Source organism: Anomaloglossus baeobatrachus, chromosome 5 (genome assembly GCF_048569485.1).
Source record: "Anomaloglossus baeobatrachus isolate aAnoBae1 chromosome 5, aAnoBae1.hap1, whole genome shotgun sequence".
In the NCBI taxonomy this organism is placed as follows: domain Eukaryota; kingdom Metazoa; phylum Chordata; class Amphibia; order Anura; family Aromobatidae; genus Anomaloglossus; species Anomaloglossus baeobatrachus.
In genome coordinates this window covers 17,996,097-18,023,352 of record NC_134357.1, presented here as the reverse complement: position 1 = coordinate 18,023,352, position 27,256 = coordinate 17,996,097, and the positions used below count along the sequence as shown (strand labels likewise).

Here is a 27,256-nt window from a genome sequence, read left to right as displayed (position 1 = left end):
CCGCCGACACCCAGGTCAGTCCGCCGACACCCAGGTCAGTCCGCCGACACCCAGGTCAGTCCGCCGACACCCAGGTCAGTCCGCCGACACCCAGGTCAGTCCACCGACACCCAGGTCAGTCCACCGACACCCAGGTCAGTCCACCGACACCCAGGTCAGTCCACCGACACCCAGGTCTACAGGACTGACCTGAACGTACAACCCGGCGCATTTCACCGGACAGAAGGGCTCAGACCGATGGGGCTGCAGAGTCAGAGGCAGTTTGGGTCAATTTAACAACACTTAAAAGGGAACCTGTTACCAGTTTTTTCAGTATTGAATCAAAAGTCTCCCCTTCTGCAGCTCCTGGGCTGCACTCTACAAAGGTGCACCTTGTTTCCTCAGTCCCCTTGCAGATCCCAAAAATATCTTTATAAAATCTGCTGCAACATATGTAAATTAACCACTCTGGCCGGACAGGCGTCTTTTTTCTGGTCGGATGGGCGTCTTTTTTCTGGTCGGATGGGCGTCTTTTTCCTGGTCGGATGGGCGTCTTTTTCCTGGTCGGATGGGCGTCTTTTTCCTGGTCGGATGGGCGTCTTTTTCCTGGTCGGATGGGCGTCTTTTTCCTGGTCGGATGGGCGTCTTTCTCTTCGGGATCCTGTCCCTCCTTCTGCTGTTGTTCGCTGTCCTCTTTTCATGATTGACAACTTGCTGCTCATCCAAGTTGCGCTGCAAAATCTTGCGCCTCTGCAGCCGTATTCCCGGCTCACGCAGGAGCAGTTCGCTCTGCCCCATCGCGGGTAGAGCCGAAAACAGGTGCGCTTGCGCAAGCCGATGAGGTCATTGTGTAGGCGCAAGATTATGGTCGGTGATGTGGATGACGTCACCTGCATCATCCTGGTATCCGACCAAATTCTCGCACATCCATAAAGATCTCACCGGCTCGCACAAGCGCACCTATGTTTTCGGACCTGCCCACGGTGGGGCAGCGTGAACTGCTCCTGCGCGAGTCGGGAATATGGCTGCACAGGCGCAAGGTTTTGCAGAGTAACTTGGATAATGAGGGACGCGTCACCCACATCAATCTTGAAAAAAGGATGGCGAACAACAGCAGAAGAAGGTACAGGAGCCGAAGAAAAGGACACCCATCCGACCAGCAGAACGGTTAATTTACATGCGTGGCGGCCGATTTAAGGCCCTGTGCGCATGCTGTGGTTTTTACTGCGGTTTTGCTGCAGAAAATGTTCATAACCTTTCTGCAGTCCTTCCCCAGCAAAACCTATGGTAAAAAAAAAAAATGCTGTGCACACACTGCGTTTTTTTTACCTACAGGTTTTGCTGCATGTTTTCTGCAGCAAAAAGACTTGCATGTCACTTTTTTTCCGCAGGTACCTGCGGTTTTTGCAATAGATAATGGTCAAAAACCGCAGGGAACAACCCGCAGAAAAAACGCAGCAATACTGCGGTAAAACCGCATGCGGTTTCCAGGTGCGGTTTGCTGCGTTTTTTTACCGCTGGTGTGGTAATCTGTCAGAGGGTCCCAAATTTTCTTAAGAAAATTCCATTTTCTAGTGCGCACAGGGCCTTATAAAAGGTATTTGTGGGGTCTGCAAGGGGAGTGAGGGAATCAGGTGCACCTTCATACAGAGCAGCAGGTGATACTTTTAGTTCAATTCTGGAAAAAATGGCGACAGGTTCCCTTTAAAGAAGTGATCCAAAATATAGATGACCCCGAGTAAACAGGATCAATATGAGATCACTTTGGCAGATTGTGAGCCCCAATGGGGACAGTGATGATCACGTCTGTAAACCACTATTTAAGTGAATATAATAAAATATAAGCAGTGAAGGTGCACAGCAGCTCCGGGTACTGCTCAGGGGCCGCTGACAAGTTCAAGACCTGATCTGCGGGGGTCCTGGGTGTCAGACACCCCACCAATCTGATACTGGTGTTTGACGTATACCCAGCGCCCCCACCATTCACCTGCTGTCCCCATCAGCGCCCACCGTCCTATAGTCAGGTCATTGATATGGAGGTCTCAGACAGTCGTCCTGCATTTTGGTGATATTCGGTGACCTGGTGACGACTTCTGTCCCTTGCTGACGTTTTTTTACCTCCATTTTTATGTATTGATGCTATATGACCTGCGTGGGTCTTTATTATGCCATGTTGCAGTATGTCGCACTGGCCTGATAACGCTATATTACCATACACCTCTATACACCAGGGCTATAGGGTCGGCTCATTATTATGCCATGTTGCGGTATGTCGCACTGGCCTGATAACGCTATATTACAGTACACCTCTATACACCAGGGCTATAGGGTTGGCTCATTATTATGCCATGTTGCGCTATGTCGCACTGGCCTGATAACGCTATATTACCATACACCTCTATACACCAGGGCTATAGGGTCGGCTCATTATTATGCCATGTTGCAGTATGTCGCACTGGCCTGATTACAGTATATTACGGTACACCTCTATACACCAGTACTATAGGGTCGGCTCATTATTATGCCATGTTGCAGTATGTCGCACTGGCCTGATTACAGTATATTACGGTATACCTCTATACACCAGTACTATAGGGTCGGCTCATTATTATGCCATGTTGCAGTATGTCGCACTGGCCTGATAACGCTATATTATGGTACACCTCTATACACCAGGGCTATAGGGTCGGCTCATTATTATGCCATGTTGCAGTATGTCGCACTGGCCTGATTACAGTATATTACGGTACACCTCTATACACCAGTACTATAGGGTCGGCTCATTATTATGCCATGTTGCAGTATGTCGCACTGGCCTGATTACGGTATACCTCTATACACCAGGGCTATAGGGTCGGCTCATTATTATGCCATGTTGCAGTATGTCGCACTGGCCTGATAACGCTATATTACGGTACACCTCTATACACCAGGGCTATAGGGTCGGCTCATTATTATGGCTCAGGAACATAAACTATACTTATATCAACAATTCTAAACTCTAAATTAAAAACACAAACAATGCAAAAAAAATATATATTTTTTTTAGAGATTTTACAAAATATAAAATTTGGGTCCTAGAGACCCCAATCTAGAAACACTGACCCACCAGGATGCACTCTGACGCATGCGCACTAGCAGCCACTGATATACCCCACCAGAAAAATGACGTCATCCTCACCTGTCGGTCAAGAAGGGGGATCGTGTAGGCGCCGCCCACTGGATCACGTGGTGTCATTAACAAAAATAATAACAATAATGTGACTGAAAGGGAGGATGTGGTATCGGGGGAGCCGGCTGCAGGCGGGAATCACCGCATTTAGCGCCCGCGGATGACCGTAAACTCCCCGCTCCGGAGCCTCCCCGTCACACCGTAGACACACGATCCATCCGGTGCTTATGCGGCTCCCCTCACGAATGCGCATGCGTCGCCAGCCCGTAACCCCGCCCTCTCGTCCGAGACAAAGCTCCAACGTCACAGGATTTTCGCGGGCTTTCTTCTGATTGGTCCGTTTTAGTTTTTCCCGCGGTTTTCAGGACGACGAAGAAGGAGGAAGTTTAGACAGACGGAGGGCACAATGGCGATCTGTGCTGTGCTGAGGTCTAAATGGCCGGAGCCTTGACAGACATAATGCCTATCATGGCCAGTGCTGTGATCTAGTCAAACCAGTGTGGAAATAAAGATGTACAATAATGCTGTGTATGTGACCTTTCAGCAGCATGGCCGCTCTCTGAGGCGATTCTCTGACTAGAAAGTGTTTCTGAGGAGAAAAATTAATAAAAATAACATTATTTTTCACATGACTAGTCATAAAGCTTCCACATCATAGAAACCTCATAACGACGGCCATATATATGGAGAAAACACATTCATGGCCCCATGACAACACTTCTGGTAACACCAAATCAAAACCAAGGGCTGGGTGCACAGTATGTGAAGAAAAGTATCTGCCCCCTCCATATTTTCCCCACATTAGCTTTTGAGACCTCGAATGTTTATCCATAGACATTAATAATATGGCGCCAACTCCTGGCGTTGTTGTTGGTGATGCACGCATAGCTGCAACTCTGCGACCATGACACGGTCAGCACTTTTGTCATTTACTGCTTCTTAAAATTTTCAGCCCTTCTGAAGATATTAACACATTTCTTTTGTTTACATCTCGTTACCTTGGAGACCGACCACCATCGCTTTCGAATTTGTAAGCGCAGCGCTGAAGCTGGCCCGGATTAGGAGGCCATAGCACGCTCCAGCGATCCTGGCCAGCTTCAGCGCTAGGATTAGATGGTCAGTAGATTCTAAGTACAGTGCTTGTTTAGCAGCAGTGGTCGGTTTCCATGGCAACGAGCTGTAAACAAAAGAAAAGTGTTAATATCTCAACAACGGCTGAAAAATTGCAAAAGTGTTTGGATTTATGAGCTCTATCTGACAATACCCCACAATAAGAGCGAAATGATCACAGTTGCAAGGATCACGACCAGGCCATGGGGTGCGTGGGGCTCCCTGGCCCCAGCCCCTGCTTCAGCTGGATGTGCCTCCAAGGGCGCACATCCAGCTGAAATGCATCATGGGCACAGAGACCCATCAGGTTCCTGCACTGCGATACACGCTGATGGCCAAACAGAAGACGTAACTTTTCATCTGCGTCCCAGTGACTGAGGGCGGCACATGACAATGACGCCATGCACTGCCATAGCACGGACGCCTATGAAAAGCTGCCGGACACTGCGCGCTGGTTACACAGGAGGACGCCGCGCAACGTGGGAACCGGAGATGCTGAGTACAATGTTTGAGGGGTTTTTGCACTGGACAACTGAGACATATTTTCCTGGATGGGGACATATATACCAGGAGGGGGACATATATACCAGGATGGGCTCAGGAGGGGGACAGTATATACCAGGAGGGGGACAGTATATACCAGGAGGGGGACAGTATATACTAGGAAGGGGACATACAGTTAGGTCCAGAAATATTTGGACAGTGACACAAGTTTTGTTATTTTAGCTGTTTACAAAAACATGTTCAGAAATACAATTATATATATAATATGGGCTGAAAGTGCACACTCCCAGCTGCAATATGAGAGTTTTCACATCCAAATCGGAGAAAGGGTTTAGGAATCATAGCTCTGTAATGCATAGCCTCCTCTTTTTCAAGGGACCAAAAGTAATTGGACAAGGGACTCTAAGGGCTGCAATTAACTCTGAAGGCGTCTCCCTCGTTAACCTCTAATCAATGAAGTAGTTAAAAGGTCTGGGGTTGATTACAGGTGTGTGGTTTTGCATTTGGAAGCTGTTGCTGTGACCAGACAACATGCGGTCTAAGGAACTCTCAATTGAGGTGAAGCAGAACATCCTGAGGCTGAAAAAAAAGAAAAAATCCATCAGAGAGATAGCAGACATGCTTGGAGTAGCAAAATCAACAGTCGGGTACATTCTGAGAAAAAAGGAATTGACTGGTGAGCTTGGGAACTCAAAAAGGCCTGGGCGTCCACGGATGACAACAGTGGTGGATGATCGCCGCATACTTTCTTTGGTGAAGAAGAACCCGTTCACAACATCAACTGAAGTCCAGAACACTCTCAGTGAAGTAGGTGTATCTGTCTCTAAGTCACCAGTAAAGAGAAGACTCCATGAAAGTAAATACAAAGGGTTCACATCTAGATGCAAACCATTCATCAATTCCAACAATAGACAGGCCAGAGTTAAATTTGCTGAAAAACACCTCATGAAGCCAGCTCAGTTCTGGAAAAGTATTCTATGGACAGATGAGACCAAGATCAACCTGTACCAGAATGATGGGAAGAAAAAAGTTTGGAGAAGAAAGGGAACGGCACATGATCCAAGGCACACCACATCCTCTGTAAAACATGGTGGAGGCAACGTGATGGCATGGGCATGCATGGCTTTCAATGGCACTGGGTCATTTGTGTTTATTGATGACATAACAGCAGACAAGAGTAGCCGGATGAATTCTGAAGTGTACCGGGATATACTTTCAGCCCAGATTCAGCCAAATGCCGCAAAGTTGATCGGACGGCGCTTCATAGTACAGATGGACAATGACCCCAAGCATACAGCCAAAGCTACCCAGGAGTTCATGAGTGCAAAAAAGTGGAACATTCTGCAATGGCCAAGTCAATCACCAGATCTTAACCCAATTGAGCATGCATTTCACTTGCTCAAATCCAGACTTAAGACGGAAAGACCCACAAACAAGCAAGACCTGAAGGCTGCGGCTGTAAAGGCCTGGCAAAGCATTAAGAAGGAGGAAACCCAGCGTTTGGTGATGTCCATGGGTTCCAGACTTAAGGCAGTGATTGCCTCCAAAGGATTCGCAACAAAATATTGAAAATAAAAATATTTTGTTTGGGTTTGGTTTATTTGTCCAATTACTTTTGACCTCCTAAAATGTGGAGTGTTTGTAAAGAAATGTGTACAATTCCTACAATTTCTATCAGATATTTTTGTTCAAACCTTCAAATTAAACGTTACAATCTGCACTTGAATTCTGTTGTAGAGGTTTCATTTCAAATCCAATGTGGTGGCATGCAGAGCCCAACTCGCGAAAATTGTGTCACTGTCCAAAGATTTCTGGACCTAACTGTATATACCAGAAGGGCAACAGTAGATACCAGGAAGGGCCCAGAAGGGGGCAGTAGATACCAGGAGGGAGACAGTACATACCAGGAGGTGGACAGTATATATCAGCAGGGGGACAGTATACAGTTAGGTCCAGAAATATTTGGACAGTGACACAATTTTGGCGAGTTGGGCTCTGCATGCCACCACATTGGATTTGAAATGAAATCTCTACAACAGAATTCAAGTGCAGATTGTAACGTTTAATTTGAAGGTTTGAACAAAAATATCTGATAGAAATTGTAGGAATTGTACACATTTCTTTACAAACACTCCACATTTTAGGAGGTCAAAAGTAATTGGACAAATAAACCAAACCCAAACAAAATATTTTTATTTCTTTGTCGCTCCATTGGGAGACCCAGACAATTGGGTGTATAGCTTCTGCCTCCGGAGACCACACAAAGTATTACACTTTAAAAAGTGTAACCCCTCCCCTCTGCCTATACACCCCCCCGTGCATCACGGGCTCCTCAGTTTTATGCTTTGTGTTGAAGGAGGCACACATGCACTCATGCTCCCATTTTAGTCAGCAGCAGCTGCTGATTATATCGGATGGAAGAAAAGAGGGCCCTAACAGGGCTCCCGGCATGCTCCCTTCTCACCCCACTAAGTCGGCGGTGTTGATAAGGTTGAGGTACCCATTGCGGGTACACAGGCCGGAGCCACATGCAGTTTTCCTTCCCCATCCCTTAGGGGCTCTGGGAGAAGTGGGATCCTATCCGGTCATCCAGGCACTGGGACCGGGCTCCCTCCGCAGCCCCTGTGGGATTCTGACGGACAGGAGACTGAGTATCATCAGGGACAGGGCCCTGCATCTACAGGTACTCTGTGTCCCCTTGGGGACGGTGCATGGAGCACCTTGACCTCAGACGCTGCAGCGACTGCGGTGTTGGTATGAGATCGGGACTACCGCGCCGACCGCGCCTGCTTGCCGGCCGCGGTTTTAACTTTAGTCCCCGGCTTTTGCGGCCTAGTGCCTTAAACTCCCGCCCCCGAGCCTGCCAGTCAGGGGGAAGGGCGGGACGGTCGGTCTGACGCCGACAGTGAGGGCTGGAGCACACTTGGCTGTCCTCCGCCCCCCTCACTAATCACTCTAGGGCACCAGATTCCCGCACAGGTACTCTGTGTCCCCTTGGGGACGGTGCATGGAGCACCTTGGCCTCAGACGCTGCAGCGACTGCGGTGTTGGTATGAGACCGGGACTACCGCGCCGACCGCGCCTGCTTGCCGGCCGCGGTTTTAACTTTAGTCCCCGGCTTTTGCGGCCTAGTGCCTTAAACTCCCGCCCCCGGGCCTGCCAGTCAGGGGGAAGGGCGGGACGGTCGGTCTGACGCCGACAGTGAGGGCTGGAGCACACTTGGCTGTCCTCCGCCCCCCTCACTATTCACTCTGGGGCACCAGATTCCCGCACTTTTGTAGTTACGCCCACGGCTCCCTCCTCCCCTGTGAACGCCGACAGCCATGTTTTAAGCACATTCTGCCGGTGGAGGACTTCTGGCAGCACCTCTGGGAGACCCGAGGCAGGGAATCTGGTGGCCACACACTGCTTGAGCGGTCGGTAAGCCATGTGGCTTCTTCCCACCGGTGCTGGGCCCCCTAGAGTGCTGAACTGTATATATATATATATATTATATTTGTATACATTTTCTCGGTTCGGCTGTACTGTTAGCTTGTGGCTATATATCCCTCAGTGATCACTCTCCTGGGAGACTACAGCATGTCGTTCACAAGGAGCAAGGGTGCCAAGACACAGGGTTATTTTGCAACCTGTACCTCTTGTGCGGCTATGCTACCTGCAGGTTCCACCTACCCTCACTGTGAGCAATGCTCGGGCCATGTGGCACTCGCTCAGCCGGAGCCTGGGGCACTGGTGGGACCCTCGGCCCAGGTAGAACCGGCGGCTTCCCCTGTCCAGGCGGCAGGGACAGAGTTTGCAGCTTTTGCTGAGAAACTCTCTGAGTCACTTTCACAATCCATGGCTCAGTCTATGGACAAATGGTCTGCTAAGATACTAGAAGCTTTGCAGCCCAGACCGGCCCTTACACAGGCCCCGGGCACTGCGGGATCGCCCCCAGGCCCCTCTCGGTCTGCGACGAAGCGTGCTCCTGGGGTGGCCTCTAGTTATTACGTGGAGGACTCCGGCACGGACTGCAGTCCCAGACCGGCTAAGCGGGCTCGCTTAGAATCTTCCCCGACTTCATCACGCTGTTCGGGGTCTCAGCTTGAGGACTCTCTAGAGGATGAGGCGGAGGTCGCAGCCCAGGACTCTGACCCTGACGTTGCTCTCAATCTTGATACACCTGAAGGGGACGCCATAGTAAATGACCTTATAGCGTCCATCAACCAGGTGCTAGATCTTTCTCCCCCAACTCTACCTATAGAGGAGTCGGCCGCACAGCAGGAGAAGCACCAATTTAGGTTTCCCAAACGTACTCGGAGTGTTTTCTTCGATCACTCGAACTTCAGAGATGCTGTCCAGAAGCACAGGGCTTTCCCGGACAAGCGCTTTACTAAACGCCTTAATGACACACGTTACCCCTTCCCCTCTGACGTAGCTAAGGGTTGGGCTCAGTGTCCCAAGGTGGATCCTCCAGTCTCTAGACTGGCGGCTAGATCCGTAGTAGCAGTGGCTGACGGTTCAACGCTCAAGGATGCCACGGACAGGCAGATAGAGCTCCTAATGAAATCCATCTATGAAGCCATAGGCGCGTCCTTTGCCCCAGCCTTTGCAGCAGTGTGGGCACTCCAGGCTATCTCAGCTTGTCTGTCTGAGATTAATGCGGTCACCCGTACCTCTGCTCCGCAAGTAGCGTCTTTGACGTCTCAGGCGTCGGTATTTTCATCCTACGCCATGAATGCTGTCCTGGACTCGGCTAGCCGTACAGCGGTAGCATCCGCCAATTCGGTGGCAGTCCGCAGGGCCATGTGGCTACGCGAATGGAAGGCAGACTCTGCTTCCAAGAAGTTCTTGACCGGTTTGCCCTTTTCTGGCGACCGATTGTTTGGCGAACAGTTGGATGAAATTATTAAGCAATCCAAGGGAAAGGACTCGTCCTTACCCCAGCCCAAACCAAAGAGACCTCAGCAACGAAAAATTCAAGCGAGGTTTCGGTCCTTTCGGCCCTCAGCCAGGTCCCAATCCTCATCGTCCAACAGGCCACAGAAGAGCCAGAGAAACTATTCTGCATGGCGGTCTAAGTCACGTCCTCCAAAGACCGCCGGAGGCACCGTCTCCAAGGCGGCCTCCTCATGACTTTCGGCCTCCCCAAACCGCATCCTCGGTCGGTGGCAGGCTCTCCCGCTTTTGCGACGCCTGGTGGCCACATGTCCAAGACCGATGGGTGAGGGACATTCTGTCTCACGGTTACAGGATAGAGTTCAGCTCTCGTCCTCCGACTCGTTTTTTCAGAACATCTCCGCCCCCCGAGCGAACCAAGGTCATGGCATCCGTGGTGGCGGTCCTACACTCTCAGGGCCACTCGGTGATCCCTTACTTAGACGATCTCCTAGTCAAGGCACCCTCCCGGGTGGCATGTCAACACAGTCTGACCGTGGCTCTGGAGACTCTCCAGAGGTTCGGGTGGATCATCAATTTCCCAAAGTCAAAATTGACTCCGACCAAATCACTGACTTACCTCGGGATGGAGTTTCATACTCTCTCAGCGATAGTCAAGCTACCGCTGGACAAACAGCGTTCGCTGTAAACAGGGGTGCAATCTCTCCTTCGGGCCCAGTCACACCCCTTGAGGCGCCTCATGCACTTCCTGGGGAAGATGGTGGCAGCAATGGAGGCAGTTCCCTTTGCGCAGCTTCATCTGCGTCCACTCCAATGGGACATTCTCCGCAAATGGGACAAGAGGTCGACGTCCTTAGACAGGAACGTCTCTCTTTCTCTGGCAGCCAAGACCTCTCTTCAGTGGTGGCTTCTTCCCACTTCCCTGTCGAAGGGAAAATCTTTCCTGCCCCCATCCTGGGCTGTGGTCACGACGGACGCGAGTCTGTCAGGGTGGGGAGCGGTTTTTCTCCACCACAAGGCTCAGGGAACCTGGTCTCCGACAGAGTCCTCCCTTCAGATCAATGTTCTGGAGATAAGGGCACTGTAACTAGCCCTAAAAGCGTTCCATCGGTGGCTGGAGGGCAGGCAGATCCGCATACAGTCGGACAACGCCACGGCGGTCGCGTACATCAACCACCAGGGCGGCACTCGCAGTCGTCAAGCCTTCCAAGAAGTTCGGCGGATTCTGCTGTGGGCGGAGGCCACAGCCTCCACCATCTCCGCGGTTCACATCCCAGGCGTAGAAAACTGGGAAGCAGACTTTCTCAGTCGCCAGGGCATGGACGCAGGGGAATGGTCTCTTCACCCGGACGTGTTTCAAGAGATCTGTTGCCGCTGGGGAACGCCGGACGTCGATCTCATGGCGTCTCGGCACAACAACAAAGTCCCGGCATTCATGGCACGGTCTCAGGATCACAGAGCTCTGGCGGCGGACGCCTTAGTTCAGGATTGGTCGCAGTTTCGACTGCCTTATGTATTCCCTCCTCTGGCAATGCTGCCCAGAGTGTTGCGCAAGATCAGGTCCGACTGCCGCCGCGCCATCCTCGTCGCTCCAGACTGGCCGAGGAGGTCGTGGTACCCGGACCTGTGGCACCTCACGGTGGGTCAACCGTGGGCGCTCCCAGACCGACCAGACTTGCTGTCTCAAGGGCCATTTTTCCATCTGAATTCTGCGGCACTCAACCTGACTGTGTGGCCATTGAGTCCTGGCTCCTAGCGTCCTCAGGGTTATCTCAAGAGGTCATTGCCACTATGAGACAGGCCAGGAAACCAACGTCAGCCAAGATCTATCACAGGGCTTGGAGGATCTTCTTAGCCTGGTGCTCTGATAAGGGGTTTACCCCCTGGCCGTTTGCCTTACCCACGTTTCTTTCCTTCCTTCAATCCGGAATGGACAAGGGTTTGTCTCTAGGCTCTCTCAAGGGACAAGTCTCGGCGCTTTCCGTGTTTTTTCAAAAGCGTCTAGCCAGGCTTCCGCAGGTCCGCACGTTCCTGCAGGGAGCTTGCCACATAGTTCCACCTTACAAGCGTCCGCTGGAACCCTGGGATCTCAACAGGGTTCTACGGGCTCTTCAGAAACCGCCTTTTGAGCTGCTGCGGGATGTCTCTCTATCACGTCTTTCGCAGAAGGTGGCATTTCTAGTGGCAGTCACATCACTCCGAAGAGTGTCAGAGCTTGCAGCGCTGTCATGCAAAGCCCCCTTCCTGGTATTTCACCAGGATAAGGTGGTTCTGCGTCCGGTCCCGGACTTTCTCCCCAAAGTGGTGTCCCCTTTTCATCTCAATCAGGATATCTCCTTACCTTCATTTTGCCCTCATCCAATTCACCAATGTGAAAAGGATTTGCATTTGTTAGATCTAGTGAGAGCACTCCGGATCTACGTGTCTCGCACGGCGCCACTGCGCCGTTCTGATGCGCTCTTTGTCCTTGTCGCTGGCCAGCGTAAGGGGTCGCAGGCTTCCAGGTCAACCTTGGCTCGGTGGATCAAGGAACCGATTTTTGAAGCCTACCGTTCTTCTGGGCTTCCGATTCCTTCAGGGCTGAAAGCCCATTCTACCAGAGCCGTGGGTGCGTCCTGGGCATTGCGGCACCGGGCGACGGCTCAGCAGGTGTGTCAGGCAGCTACCTGGTCTAGTCTGCACACTTTCACGAAACACTATCAGGTGCATACCTATGCTTCGGCGGATGCCAGTCTAGGTAGGCTAGTCCTTCAGGCGGCGGTTGCCCACCTGTAAGAGGAGGGCCGTTGTTGGCTCTTTTTATCAGGGTATTCTTTTACCCACCCAGGGACTGCTTTTGGACGTCCCAATTGTCTGGGTCTCCCAATGGAGCGACAAAGAAGAAGGGAATTTTGTTTACTTACCGTAAATTCCTTTTCTTCTAGCTCCTATTGGGAGACCCAGCAGCCGCCCCTGTTCCCTTCGGGCTGTTGTTCTTTTGTGTACACATGTTGTTCATGTTGAATTGGTCTTTTGGTTCATGGTTTTAAGTTCTCCGAACATCCTTCGGATTGAATTTACTTTAGACCAATTTATAAGTTTCCTCCTTCCTGCTTTTGCACCAAAACTGAGGAGCCCGTGATGCACGGGGGGGTGTATAGGCAGAGGGGAGGGGTTACACTTTTTAAAGTGTAATACTTTGTGTGGCCTCCGGAGGCAGAAGCTATACACCCAATTGTCTGGGTCTCCCAATAGGAGCTAGAAGAAAAGGAATTTACGGTAAGTAAACAAAATTCCCTTCTTTCAATATTTTGTTGCGAATCCTTTGGAGGCAATCACTGCCTTAAGTCTGGAACCCATGGACATCACCAAACGCTGGGTTTCCTCCTTCTTAATGCTTTGCCAGGCCTTTACAGCCGCAGCCTTCAGGTCTTGCTTGTTTGTGGGTCTTTCCGTCTTAAGTCTGGATTTGAGCAAGTGAAATGCATGCTCAATTGGGTTAAGATCTGGTGATTGACTTGGCCATTGCAGAATGTTCCACTTTTTAGCACTCATGAACTCCTGGGTAGCTTTGGCTGTATGCTTGGGGTCATTGTCCATCTGTACTATGAAGCGCCGTCCGATCAACTTTGCGGCATTTGGCTGAATCTGGGCTGAAAGTATATCCCGGTACACTTCAGAATTCATCCGGCTACTCTTGTCTGCTGTTATGTCATCAATAAACACAAGTGACCCAGTGCCATTGAAAGCCATGCATGCCCATGCCATGACGTTGCCTCCACCATGTTTTACAGAGGATGTGGTGTGCCTTGGATCATGTGCCGTTCCCTTTCTTCTCCAAACTTTTTTCTTCCCATCATTCTGGTACAGGTTGATCTTTGTCTCATCTGTCCATAGAATACTTTTCCAGAACTGAGCTGGCTTCATGAGGTGTTTTTCAGCAAATTTAACTCTGGCCTGTCTATTTCTGGAATTGATGAATGGTTTGCATCTAGATGTGAACCCTTTGTATTTACTTTCATGGAGTCTTCTCTTTACTGTTGACTTAGAGACAGATACACCTACTTCACTGAGAGTGTTCTGGACTTCAGTTGATGTTGTGAACGGGTTCTTCTTCACCAAAGAAAGTATGCGGCGATCATCCACCACTGTTGTCATCCGTGGATGCCCAGGCCTTTTTGAGTTCCCAAGCTCACCAGTCAATTCCTTTTTTCTCAGAATGTACCCGACTGTTGATTTTGCTACTCCAAGCATGTCTGCTATCTCTCTGATGGATTTTTTCTTTTTTTTCAGCCTCAGGATGTTCTGCTTCACCTCAATTGAGAGTTCCTTAGACCGCATGTTGTCTGGTCACAGCAAAAGCTTCGAAATGCAAAACCACACACCTGTAATCAACCCCAGACCTTTTAACTACTTCATTGATTACAGGTTAACGAGGGAGACGCCTTCAGAGTTAATTGCAGCCCTTAGGGTCCCTTGTCCAATTACTTTTGGTCCCTTGAAAAAGAGGAGGCTATGCATTACAGAGCTATGATTCCTAAACCCTTTCTCCGATTTGGATGTGACAACTCTCATATTGCAGCTGGGAGTGTGCACTTTCAGCCCATATTATATATATAATTGTATTTCTGAACATGTTTTTGTAAACAGCTAAAATAACAAAACTTGTGTCACTGTCCAAATATTTCTGGCCCTGACTGTATATCAGGAGGGGGACAGTAGATACCAGAATGGGACCAGGAGGAGGACAGTAGATACCATAAGGGGGAGAGCATATACCAGGAGGGGGATAGTATATGCTAGGAAGGGGACATATATACCAGGAGGGCAACAATAGATACCAGGATGGGCCCAGAAAGGTGACAATAGATACCAGGAGGGAGACAGTATATATCAGGAGGGGGACATATATAACAGGATGGGCCCAGGAGGGGACAGTATATACCAGTAGGTGATATATATAAGTAGAATAGGAACGGGTTTAATGCTGTGCTAAAAACCATAGATGCTGTAGGTTAAAAAGGTTTCCTTTTATTTTACGGTTCTACGCGTTTCAGAGACATCTCCGTCTCCTTCCTCAGGAAAAAAAGAAATCATACTTCTAATTTTCTTTTTTTCCTGAGGAAGGAGACGGAGATGTCTCTGAAACGCGTAGAACTGTAAAATAAAAGGAAATCTTTTTAATCTACACCATCTGTGGTTTTTAGCGCGGCATTAAACCCGTTCCTATTCTACTTATATATATATCACAATTCCTCTCCGGGGCCGCTGCTAAACCACCAGACACTCACAGGCGATCATAAGGGGTTGTGACGGGCACAACCTCACCAGGTGAGTATATTTCCTTCTTGTCTTTCTACCCTCATACCGGGTAAGACCCTATTTGCGCTTTTTCCCCTCCTACAGTATACCAGTAGGTGGTCATATATACCAGGATGGGGACATATTTACCAGGAAGGAGACCAGGATAGGGACATTAGAACAGGGTGGGGGATATTACTACATAATGGGGGGAGGGCAACTCATGTGTCTTTATAGGATTCAGAATGCTAAATGTATACTTATACAAACATCTGACCAACATGCGGGGAGGGGGGGGCATGGTCCAAATTTTGCAATGGGGGGCGTCAAACTCTAGTTATGCCACTGCCTTTAAAGCAGAGGTGGAGTAAATATTCTTGAGATATTAAGACACCTTTTATTGTTTACAGCTCGTTGTCTAGGAAACCGACCACCTTTGTAGTCCATCTTGCAAGCGCTGCCGTGTCGTTGGTGGTCCTCTAAGCTAATAGGAGATCCAAAGATCGAGGCCAGCTTCAAAGTTGCTTGATAGAAAGATCTTGTAAGTGCTGTGCATGTTTGGCCACTGCTGCTAAATGGTAGTGGTGGTCGGTCTCCTAGGCAACTAGCTGTAAATAAAAGTGCTAATATCTTGAAAAATGACTTATAATTTTAACATTAAATTGCAATACAAGGTAATATTGTGGTACCACTCCTAAAATACTTTTGTCATTCTTGGGACATAGTATTTCAATCAACATTAAATTACAAAAGTGCTAGTCTTTACATCAAATTTCCGACAACAACCTTTGGAGCAGAATCCACTCCAAAACCTACATAAAAAAAGTTGTGTGAACATATCCTTAGATCGGAAAAGTTCATAAACAAACAAGGATTCTAATGCACAGTTCTGTAGAAAATCAAGTGCAATTGTGAGCACAAAACATTATTTCTATGTCCTATTGGAAAAAAAACATCAGCATTAGTGTTATAGTCACTTTTTTTCCATTGAAATCAATAGGAGTCAATGTGAAATTTCTGAAGAGTTTTTTTGATGTGGATTTTGGAGCAGAATTTGTGCCTAATTATGCGAGTCTGTTTATTGGACGGTTTAAGGCTATGTGCGCACGTTGCGTTTTTTCCCGCGTTTCCGCAGCGTTTTTAGCTGCATTGTTTTTGCGCTAAAACGCATGCGTTTTTTGTTTTCCAGCAAAGTCTATGGGAAAAGATGAAATCCTGTCTGCACTTTGCTTTTTTTTCTGCAGCGTTTAATTTGCATATTTTGGGTCAAAAACCATGCTGAAAAAGAAGCAGCATGTCAGTTGTTTTTGCCATTTCTGCAGCGTTTCCTTAACATTGGAGTCAATGAGAAATGGCAAAATGCAACCAAAATCAACTTTCCTGCGTTTTTCATGCTTTTTACCTGCTTTTCCACTGCATTTTTGGCTTCAAAAACGCATGCTTTTCTGGCATAAAATTAAAGGGTTATAATGTTCCTTTACACACACACACAATAACCGAACATTTAAATGCTAAAAAAATAATAAACTTTACCTATTTTTCTGTTAAAATATGCATAACCGCTATTATTTCATTAAAATTGATAATTTTCAATATAGTTTTATTAAAAGTTAATTTTATCCTTTTTTTCTCTTTTTTCATTCTTTTTGACTATTCCAACTTTATTTCTCAGTGTCTTGATCTACAAAACGCATCTGCAGAAACGCAGGTGAAAACGCAGGTAAAAAGCGCTGAAAACGAACTAAAAACGCGGTAAATACGCATGCGTTTTTAGCGTTAAAAAATGGTCAAAAGCCATTTGGTCAAAAACCAAGGGAAGGAAAACGTGCAGAATAAACTGCAGGTACTCCCGACACAACGTGCACACATAACCTTAGGGCGACTTTGCACGTTGCGACATTGCACGTGCGATGTCGATGGGGTCAAATCAAAAGTGACGCACATCCGGCGTCGCAGTCGATATCGCAACGTGCAAATCCTTTTTGATACGATGAACGAGCGCAAAAGCGTCGTTATCGTATCATCGCTGCAGCCTCCGACATTTCCATAATGCCGGTGCAGCGACAGGTGCGATGTAGTTCCTCGCTCCTGCGGCTGCACACATCGCTGTGTATGAAGCCGCAGGAGCGAGGAACTTCACCTTACCTGCCGCCGGCTGCAATGAGAAGGACGGAGGTGGGCGGGATGTTTACATCCTGCTCATCTCCGCCCCTACACTTCAATTGGCCGCCTGCCGTGTGACGTCGCTGTGACGCCGCACGACCCGCCCCCTTAGGAAGGAGGCGGGTCGCCGGCCAGAGGGACGTCGCACGGCAGGTATGTGCGTGTAAAGCTGCCGTAGCGATAATAATCGCTACGGCAGCTTTCACTAGATATCGAACGTGCGACGGGGGCGGGACTATCGCTGCAGCATCGGTAACACATTGTTACCGATGTCGCAGCGTGCAAAGCCCGCCTTAGTCCCTCTTCATCTCACGGTCCCTCATGTCAAAGAATCACACCTAGAGTTCCTGCAGATACATAGACGACCTGTTTTTCATCTGGAAGGAAACACTGGAAGAAGTTCATCTATTTGTCCAGGAGTTCAGCACTTACCTTCACCCCTGCACTCTCTGATGATGATATCCAATTTTTGGATTTGATCATTTCCAAAAATTACAAAGAAGGGAATTTTGTTTACTTACCGTAAATTCCTTTTCTTCTAGCTCCTATTGGGAGACCCAGACAATTGGGTGTATAGCTTCTGCCTCCGGAGGCCACACAAAGTATTACACTTTAAAAAGTGTAACCCCTCCCCTCTGCCTATACGCCCTCCCGTGCATCACGGGCCCATCAGTTTTGGTGCCAAAGCAGGAAGGAGGAAACTTATAAATTGGTCTAAGGTAAATTCAATCCGAAGGATGTTCGGAGAACTGAAACCATGAACCAAAAGAACAATTCAACATGAACAACATGTGTACACAAAAGAACAACAGCCCGAAGGGAACAGGGGCGGGTGCTGGGTCTCCCAATAGGAGCTAGAAGAAAAGGAATTTACGGTAAGTAAACAAAATTCCCTTCTTCTTTGTCGCTCCATTGGGAGACCCAGACAATTGGGACGTCCAAAAGCAGTCCCTGGGTGGGTAAAAGAATACCTCGATAAAAAGAGCCGAAAACGGCCCCCTCTTACAGGTGGGCAACCGCCGCCTGAAGGATTCGCCTACCTAGGCTGGCATCTGCCGAAGCATAGGCATGCACCTGATAGTGTTTCGTGAAAGTGTGCAGACTCGACCAGGTAGCCGCCTGACACACCTGCTGAGCCGTAGCCTGGTGTCGCAAAGCCCAGGATGCACCTACGGCTCTGGTAGAATGGGCTTTCAGCCCTGAAGGAATCGGAAGCCCAGCAGAACGGTAGGCTTCAAGAATCGGTTCCTTGATCCACCGAGCCAAGGTTGACTTGGAAGCCTGAGACCCCTTACGCTGGCCAGCGACAAGGACAAAGAGCGCATCAGAACGGCGCAGGGGCGCCGTGCGAGAAATGTAGAGCCGGAGTGCTCTCACCAGATCTAACAAGTGCAAATCCTTTTCACATTGGTGAACTGGATGAGGGCAAAAAGAAGGTAAGGAGATATCCTGATTGAGATGAAAAGGGGATACCACCTTAGGGAGAAATTCCGGGACCGGACGCAGAACCACCTTATCCTGGTGAAACACCAGGAAGGGGGCTTTGCATGACAGCGCTGCTAGCTCAGACACTCTCCGAAGTGATGTGACTGCCACTAGGAAGGCCACCTTCTGCGAAAGGCGTGATAGAGAGACATCCCGCATCGGCTCAAAAGGTGGTTTCTGAAGAGCCATTAGCACCCTGTTAAGATCCCAGGGTTCCAGCGGACGCTTGTAAGGTGGGACTATGTGGCAAACTCCCTGCAGGAACGTGCGGACCTGAGGAAGCCTGGCTAGACACTTTTGAAAAAACACGGAAAGCGCTGATACTTGTCCCTTGAGAGAGCCGAGAGACAACCCCTTGTACTTTCCGGATTGAAGGAACGAAAGAAAAGTGGGTAAGGCAAACGGCCAGGGGGTAAAACCCTGATCAGCGCACCAGGATAAGAAGATCCTCCAAGCCCTGTGATAGATCTTGGCGGACGTTGGTTTCCTGGCCTGTCTCATGGTGGCAATGACATCTTGAGATAACCCTGAGGACGCTAGGAGCCAGGACTCAATGGCCACACAGTCAGGTTGAGGGCCGCAGAATTCAGATGGAAAAATGGCCCTTGAGACAGCAAGTCTGGTCGGTCTGGGAGTGCCCACGGTTGCCCCACCGTGAGGTGCCACAGATCCGGGTACCACGACCTCCTCGGCCAGTCTGGAGCGACGAGGATGGCGCGGCGGCAGTCGGACCTGATCTTGCGTAACACTCTGGGCAGCAGTGCCAGAGGAGGAAATACATAAGGCAGTCGAAACTGCGACCAATCCTGAACTAAGGCATCCGCCGCCAGAGCTCTGTGATCTTGAGACCGTGCCATGAATGCCGGGACTTTGTTGTTGTGCCGAGACGCCATGAGGTCGACGTCCGGCGTTCCCCAGCGGCAACAGATCTCTTGAAACGCGTCCGGGTGAAGAGACCATTCCCCTGCGTCCATGCCCTGGCGACTGAGAAAGTCTGCTTCCCAGTTTTCTACGCCTGGGATGTGAACTGCGGAGATGGTGGAGGCTGTGGCTTCCGCCCACAGCAGAATCCTCCGAACTTCTTGGGAGGCTTGACGACTGCGTGTGCCGCCCTGGTGGTTGATGTACGCAACCGCCGTGGCGTTGTCCGACTGTATTCGGATCTGCCTGCCCTCCAGCCACCGCTGGAACGCCTTTAGGGCTAGATACACTGCCCTTATCTCCAGAACATTGATCTGAAGGGAGGACTCTGTCGGAGTCCAGGTTCCCTGAGCCCTGTGGTGGAGGAAGACCGCTCCCCACCCTGACAGACTCGCGTCCGTCGTGACCACAGCCCAGTCTGGGGGCAGGAAGGATTTTCCCTTCGACAAAGAAGTGGGAAGAAGCCACCACTGAAGAGAGGTTTTGGCTGCAAGGGAAAGAGAGACGTTCCTGTCCAGGGACGTCGACCTCCTGTCCCATTTGCGGAGAATGTCCCATTGAAGTGGACGTAGATGAAACTGCGCAAAGGGAACTGCCTCTATAGCTGCCACCATCTTCCCTAGGAAGTGCATGAGGCGCCTCAAGGGGTGTGACTGGGCCCGAAGGAGAGAGTGCACCCCTGTCTGCAGCGAACGCTGTTTGTCCAGCGGAAGCTTCACTATCGCTGAGAGAGTATGAAACTCCATCCCGAGGTAAGTCAGTGATTGGGTCGGTGTCAATTTTGACTTTGGGAAATTGATGATCCACCCGAACCTCTGGAGAGTCTCCAGAGCAATGGTCAGGCTGTGTTGGCATGCCACCCGGGAGGGTGCCTTGACTAGAAGATCGTCTAAGTAAGGGATCACCGAGTGGCCCTGAGAGTGTAGGACCGCCACCGCTGCTGCCATGACCTTGGTGAAGACCCGTGGGGCTGTCGCCAGGCCGAAAGGCAGTGCCACGAACTGAAGGTGTTCGTCCCCGATGGCGAAACGCAGGAAGCGTTGATGCTCTGGTGCAATCGGCACATGGAGATAAGCATCCCTGATGTCGATTGATGCTAGGAAGTCTCCTTGTGCCATCGAGGCGATGACAGAGCGGAGAGATTCCATCCGGAACCGTCTGGTTCTCACGTGTCTGTTGAGTAGTTTGAGGTCCAGAACGGGACGGAATGAACCGTCCTTTTTTGGCACCACGAACAAGTTGGAGTAAAAGCCGCGACCACGTTCCTGAAGGGGAACTGGGATCACAACTCCTTCTGCCTTCAGAGTGTTCACCGCCTGAAAAAGTGCATCGGCTCGCTCGGGGGGCGGAGATGTTCTGAAAAAACGAGTCGGAGGACGAGAACAGAGCTCTATCCTGTAACCGTGAGACAGAATGTCTCTCACCCATCGGTCTTGGACATGTGGCCACCAGGCGTCGCAAAAGCGGGAGAGCCTGCCACCGACCGAGGATGCGGTTTGGGGAGGCCGAAAGTCATGAGGAGGCCGCCTTGGAGACGGTTCCTCTGGCGGTCTTTGGAGGACGTGACTTAGACCGCCATGCAGAAGAGTTCCTCTGGCCCTTCTGTGACCTGTTGGACGTGGAGGATTGGGACCTGGCTGAGGGCCGAAAGGACCTAAACCTCGATTGAATTTTTCGTTGCTGAGGTTTGTTCGGTTTGGACTGGGGTAAGGACGAGTCCTTTCCCTTGGATTGTTTAATAATTTCATACAATTGCTCGCCAAACAACCGGTTGCCAGAAAATGGCAAACCGGTTAAGAACTTCTTGGAAGCAGAGTCTGCCTTCCATTCGCGTAGCCACATGGCCCTGCGGACTGCCACCGCATTAGCGGACGCTACCGCTGTACGGCTCGCCGAGTCCAGGACGGCGTTCATGGCGTAGGACGAAAAAGCCGACGCCTGAGAAGTCAAAGACACAACTTGCGGAGCAGAGGTACGTGTGACCGCATTAATCTCAGACAGACAAGCTGAGATAGCTTGGAGCGCCCACACGGCTGCAAAGGCTGGAGCAAACGACGCGCCTATGGCTTCATAGATTGATTTCATCAGGAGCTCTATCTGCCTGTCAGTGGCATCTTTGAGCGATGAGCCATCTGCCACTGCAACTATGGATCTAGCCGCCAGTCTAGAGACTGGAGGATCCACCTTGGGACACTGAGCCCAACCCTTAACTACGTCAGGGGGGAAGGGATAACGTGTGTCATTGAGGCGCTTAGTAAAACGCTTGTCCGGAAATGCTCTGTGCTTCTGGACAGCATCTCTGAAGTTAGAGTGATCGAAAAACGCACTCCGTGTACGTTTAGGAAACCTAAACTGGTGTTTTTCCTGCTGCGAAGCCGACTCCTCTATAGGTGGAGTTGGGGGAGAAAGATCTAGCACCTGGTTGATGGACGCTATAAGGTCATTAACTATGGCGTCCCCTTCAGGTGTATCAAGATTGAGAGCAACGTCAGGATCAGAGCCCTGAGCTGCGACCTCCGCTTCATCCTCCAGGGAGTCCTCATACTGAGACCCCGAACAGCGTGATGAAGTCGGGGAAGGTTCCCAGCGAGCCCGCTTAGCCGGTCTGGGACTGCGGTCCGTGTCGGAGTTCTCCCCGTGGGACCTAGGTGTCACCCCAGGAGCACTTTGCTGCGCCGACCGAGAGGGGCCTGGGGGCGATGAACTCCCAGTGCCCTGGGCCTGTGTTACCGATCTGGACTGCAAGGCTTCTAGTATCTTAGCAGACCATCTGTCCATAGACTGAGCCATGGATTGTGAAAGGGACTGAGAGAGTTTCTCAGCCAAAACTGCAAACTCTGTCCCTGCCACCTGGACAGTGGGAGCCGGCGGTTCTACCTGAGCCGAGGGTCCCACCAGTGCCTGAGGCTCCGGCTGAGTGAGTGTCACAGGGGCCGAGCATTGCACACAGTGAGGGTAGGTGGAACCTGCAGGTAACATAGCCGCACAAGAGGTACAGGTTGCAAAATAACCCTGTGCCTTGGCACCCTTGCTCTTTGCGGACGACATGCTGTTGTCTCCTCTGAGAGTGATCAGTGAGGGTATATAGCCAAAGGCAAATAATGCGGCCGAACAGAGAAAATGTATACAATATCAATATATATATATACACTTCGGCACCTTAGGGGGGCCAGCACCTGGTAACCGGTGTGGCTTACCGACCGCCCAAGCGGTTGTGTGTCCACCAGATTCCCTGCCTGGGCCTCCCAGAGCTGTCTGGAGCTCGTTCTGAAAATCCTCCACCGGCTGAAGTGTTGTAACAATGGCTGCCGGAGTTCTCAGGGGAGGAGGGAGCCGTGGGCGTGACTAATAAAGTGCGGGAATCTGGTGCCCCACAGTGCTTAGTGAGGGGGGAGGAGAACACCTAAGTATGCTCCAGCCCTCACTGCCGACGTCTAGTCGGCCGTCCCGCCCTTACCCCTAACTGGCAGGCCCGGGGGCGGGAGTTACGGAACTAGGCCGCAGAAGCCGGGGACTAAATTTAATAACGCGGCCGGCGAACAGGTGCGGTCGGCGCGGTAGTCCCGGTCGTCACAGAAAAAACAGCCGCCGCTGCTCACTGTAACCCCAGCGCTCCATGCGCCGTCCCCAAGGGGACACAGAGTACCTGTTAGATGCAGGGCCTGTCCCTGATGATACTCAGTCTCCTGTCCGTCAGATTCCCACAGGGGCTGCGGAGGGAGCCCAGTCCCATGAAAGGTGACCGGTTAGGATCCCACTTCCCCAGAGCCCCTAAGGGATGGGGAAGGAAAACGGCATGTGGCTCCAGCCTCTGTACCCGCAATGGGTATCTCAACCTTGACAGCACCGCCGACTTAGTGGGGTGAGAAGGGAGCATGCCGGGGGCCCCGTGGGGGCCCTCTTTTCTTCCATCCGATATAATCAGCAGCCGCTGCTGACTAAAATGTGGAGCTTGCGTGAATGTGTGCCTCCTTCAACACAAAGCATAAAACTGATGGGCCCGTGATGCACGGGAGGGCGTATAGGCAGAGGGGAGGGGTTACACTTTTTAAAGTGTAATACTTTGTGTGGCCTCCGGAGGCAGAAGCTATACACCCAATTGTCTGGGTCTCCCAATGGAGCGACAAAGAAAAATATGACATTATGACATCCACTCATTTAAAAAAAAAAAAAAAAAAAGTGGATGGCAAAAGTTTCCTGGGTTTTATCCCTTTCACCCCGGGTGATTTTCTGTTTTTCATTTTCATTTTTAACTCCCCTTCTTCCAAGAGCCATACCGTTTTTACCTTTAATTCAATATCCCCATATGAGGGCTTGTTTTTTGCGGGATGAGTTGTACTTTTGAACGACACTATTCATTCTGCCCCATATTGTACAGGAAAACAGGAAAAAAAATTCCAAGTGCGGTGAAATTGCAAAAATAAACTGCAATTGCACTTTTTTTTTTACATTTTTTTTTTTACATTTACGGTGTTCCCTATATGATAAAACTGATGTGTCGGGTTGATGCCTCAGGTCATTACGAGTTCGTAGATACCAAAGATGTATAATTTTCCTTATATATAAGTGGTGAAAATAACTTCAGACATTTATCAAAAAAGAAAGATTTGCGCTTTTGTCTCCATATTCCGAGACCCGTAGCGTTCTTATTTTTCTCGATCTGAGGCTGTGTGAAGACCAATTTTTTGCTTCTTGAGCTGCAGTTTTTAATTATACTATTCAGGGGTAGATGTGATGTTTTGATCACCTGTTCTTGCACTTTAATGCAATGTTGTGGCAACGAAAAGACCTCAATTTTGGCGTTTATAACTTTTTTCTAACTACGCTGTGTACTGATCAGATTAGTTGATTTTATATTTTGATGAATCAGACATTTCTGAGCACGACAATACCAAATGTGTATTTATTATTATTATTATTATTATTGTTGTTGTATTTTCAATGGTGTAAAAGCGGGGTGATTTGAACTTTTAGGGGAATTTCATATTTTTTAAAACTTTTTTTCTTTTTTTTACATTTTTTTATTCATTGTCTCCCTAGGGGACATTATGCCTGCAGTGTCTGATTGATTCTTCTGATCAAAGCAATGCTTCAGCCTCATCATCAGCTTCAGCAACGCTCTGATCAGCAGAAATGCTGCTCTCCTGTGAGTGCTGTGCTCGGCTGGTATTCACAGGAAACACGTCATTGCAGAGACAGGGGTCATCATCTGATCCCACACTGCCAGGACAGCTTATTAGCGCCCAGTGATTGTAGTCGGCTCACTGTTATAGTCAATGCAGAAATAAAAAGAATTGAAGCAGCAGCAGCACTCACCATTTGTGTCCAGGATTCTTAATTTTAAAGGGAACCTGTCACCAGATTTGGGGCCAAAAGCTGCGGCCACCACCAGTGGGCTATTATATACGGCATTCTAACATGCTGTATATAAGACCCCAGGCCGCTGTGTATAGAACGTAAAAATCACCTTATAATACTTTCCCTAAACGGTCGCTGCGGTGGAGTTGGGCCATATGGGCGTCTCCGTTCTCTGGTGCCGGCACCACTTCTTTCAGCCATCTTTGTTGTCCTTCTTCTGAAGCCGGGGTGCATAACGCGTCCTACGTCATCCTCACTCGCCGGCATTAAGGTCCTGCGCATGCGCACTTTGATCTGCCCAGAGCAGAGCAGATCAAAGTATTGAAGTGCGCCTGCACAAATGGGACCAGCGAGTGTGTATGACGTAGGACGCGTCATGCACACAGGCTTGAGACAAGACAAAGATGGCCGAAAGAAAAGGCGCCGGCACCGGAGAACGGAGACGCCCATATGGCCCAACTCCACCGCAGCAACCGTTTAGGGTAAGTATTATAAAGTGATTTTTACGTTCTACACAGCGGCCTGGGCTCTTATATACAGCATGTTAGAATGCCGGATATAAGAGCACACTGATGGTGGCCGCAGCTTATAGGCCCCAAATCTGCTGACAGGTTTCCTTTAAATCCAAAATATCACCACATTGCGGGGTGCAGGGAAGGGCGAGCGAGGAATGTCCTGACGACGGCCGATTCATGCATGTCAAGCCCAGGAACATCCAGACGACGGCTGGTTCGTGCGTGTCAAGCCCAGGAACATCCAGACGATGGCTGTTTCGTGCGTGTCAAGCCCGGGGAATGTCCAGACAACGGCTGTTTCGCACCTTTCAAGCCTAGGCTTGACACGCATAAAATGGCTGTCATGCAGATGTTCCCCGAGCTTCACAAGCACGACAGTGTTGTCATCCGGACGTTCCCCGGGCTTGACACGCATGAAACGGCCGTCGCCTGGACGTTCCACACTCCCTATTATGAAGCACCTCTGAGGTGTTAATGTCTTAAGGCCACTTTACACGCTACGACATCGCTAAAGCGATGTAATTGGGGTCACGTAATTTGTGACGCACATCCGGCCACGATAGCGATGTCGTTGCGTGTGACACCTATTAACGATTTTGAATCGTTGCAAAAACGTTCAAAATCGCTAATCGGTGACATCCCCCCCTAATCTCGATTATCGTTGCTGCTGCAGTGATGTTATTCGTCGTTCCTGAGGCAGCACATCGCTATGTGTGACACCGCAGGAACGAGGAACCTCTCCTTACCTGCGTCCACCGGCAATGAGGAAGGAAGGAGGTGGGCGGGATGTTACGCCCCACTTATCTCCGCCCCTCAGCTTTGATTGGGCGTCCGCTTAGTGCCGTCGCTGTGACGCCGAACGAACCGCCCCTTAGAAAAGAGGCGGTTCGCCGGTCACAGCGTCGTCGCTAGGCAGGTAAGTACGTGTGACGGGTCCGCGCGATGTTGTGTACCACGGGCAGCGATTTGCCCGTGTCGCACAACAGATGGGGGCAGGTACGCACGCTGGCGATATCGGTAACGATATCGCAGCGTGTAAAGCGGCCTTTAGAGACAAAAATCTGTAGAAGACGATTTGCACCAAAGCTTCAACAAAATGCGTCTTTATTGAGATGCAAAACACAAAATAAAGAACCGGTTTTCAAACAGGAACTGAAAGGAAAAAAAAGAACAATAAATAAACCGTGTGCGGACGCCGGCCGTCATCTTATCCACATGACGAGATCGGCTCAATAACTCAGATCCGGCCGAGCAGATCACAGGGAGGAAGCATCGTCCTGATCAAGAGCTAGAAGAAAGCAAAATACAGGAGGTTAAGTATAAGAGGTGCAGACGCCTTCTCCCCGGGAAAACAGATAAGGCGGCTTTCACACATGCGGTTTTTGCTGAGCGGCACAATACGGCGCTTTGCAGAAAAAACGCAACCTTTTTTTTTTTTTTTGGTTGCGTTTTTTCCCGCATATATTGTGCCGCATGGCCTTGTGTTGCATCCGGTTTTTGCCAGATGCGGCATATTTAACCCATGCGGCGGCCGGATGGAACGTTGCCTGGCACGTTTTTTTGTGCGGCGAAAAAACCGCATCGTGCCGCATCCGGCACAATGCGGCGCGATTTACAATGCAAGCCTATGGACGCCGGATGCGGCGTCCTGCGGCAAAAAACGCATCCTGCCACCGGATGCGTTTTTTTGCACTGCGCGTGCTCAGTATCAAGCCGCATCCGTCAAAAAACGGACGGGCCGCATGGAAAAACTTATGCAACGGATCCGTTTTTTTCGCCGCATAGGTTTTTGAGCCGGATTGAGCCGCACTGCAAAAACCGGATGTGTGAAAGCAGCCTAACAAAGATATCTTGTGTCCTGTATGCCACGTGGTCCCTGACATGAGAAAAG

At 49.9% G+C, this 27,256-nt stretch overlaps 2 protein-coding genes across 2 annotated transcripts in view; both read right to left on the bottom strand.

Moving 5' to 3' along the window:
* Positions 1–3,405, bottom strand: part of CASP2 (caspase 2) — a 59,670-nt gene extending 56,265 nt beyond the window's left edge. Inside the window, exon 1 of the mRNA XM_075352186.1 lies at positions 3,161–3,405. The gene's annotated coding sequence lies outside the window, so the exon portion shown is untranslated. The remainder of the gene's footprint in view (positions 1–3,160) is intronic.
* A 23,100-nt stretch (positions 3,406–26,505) lies between these two features.
* NOBOX (NOBOX oogenesis homeobox) overlaps positions 26,506–27,256 on the bottom strand; it is a 37,238-nt gene continuing 36,487 nt past the window's right edge. The window contains exon 9 of the mRNA XM_075351555.1: positions 26,506–26,653. Within this exon, the coding sequence (XP_075207670.1) occupies positions 26,622–26,653 (32 nt within the window). The 3' untranslated portion in view covers positions 26,506–26,621. The remainder of the gene's footprint in view (positions 26,654–27,256) is intronic.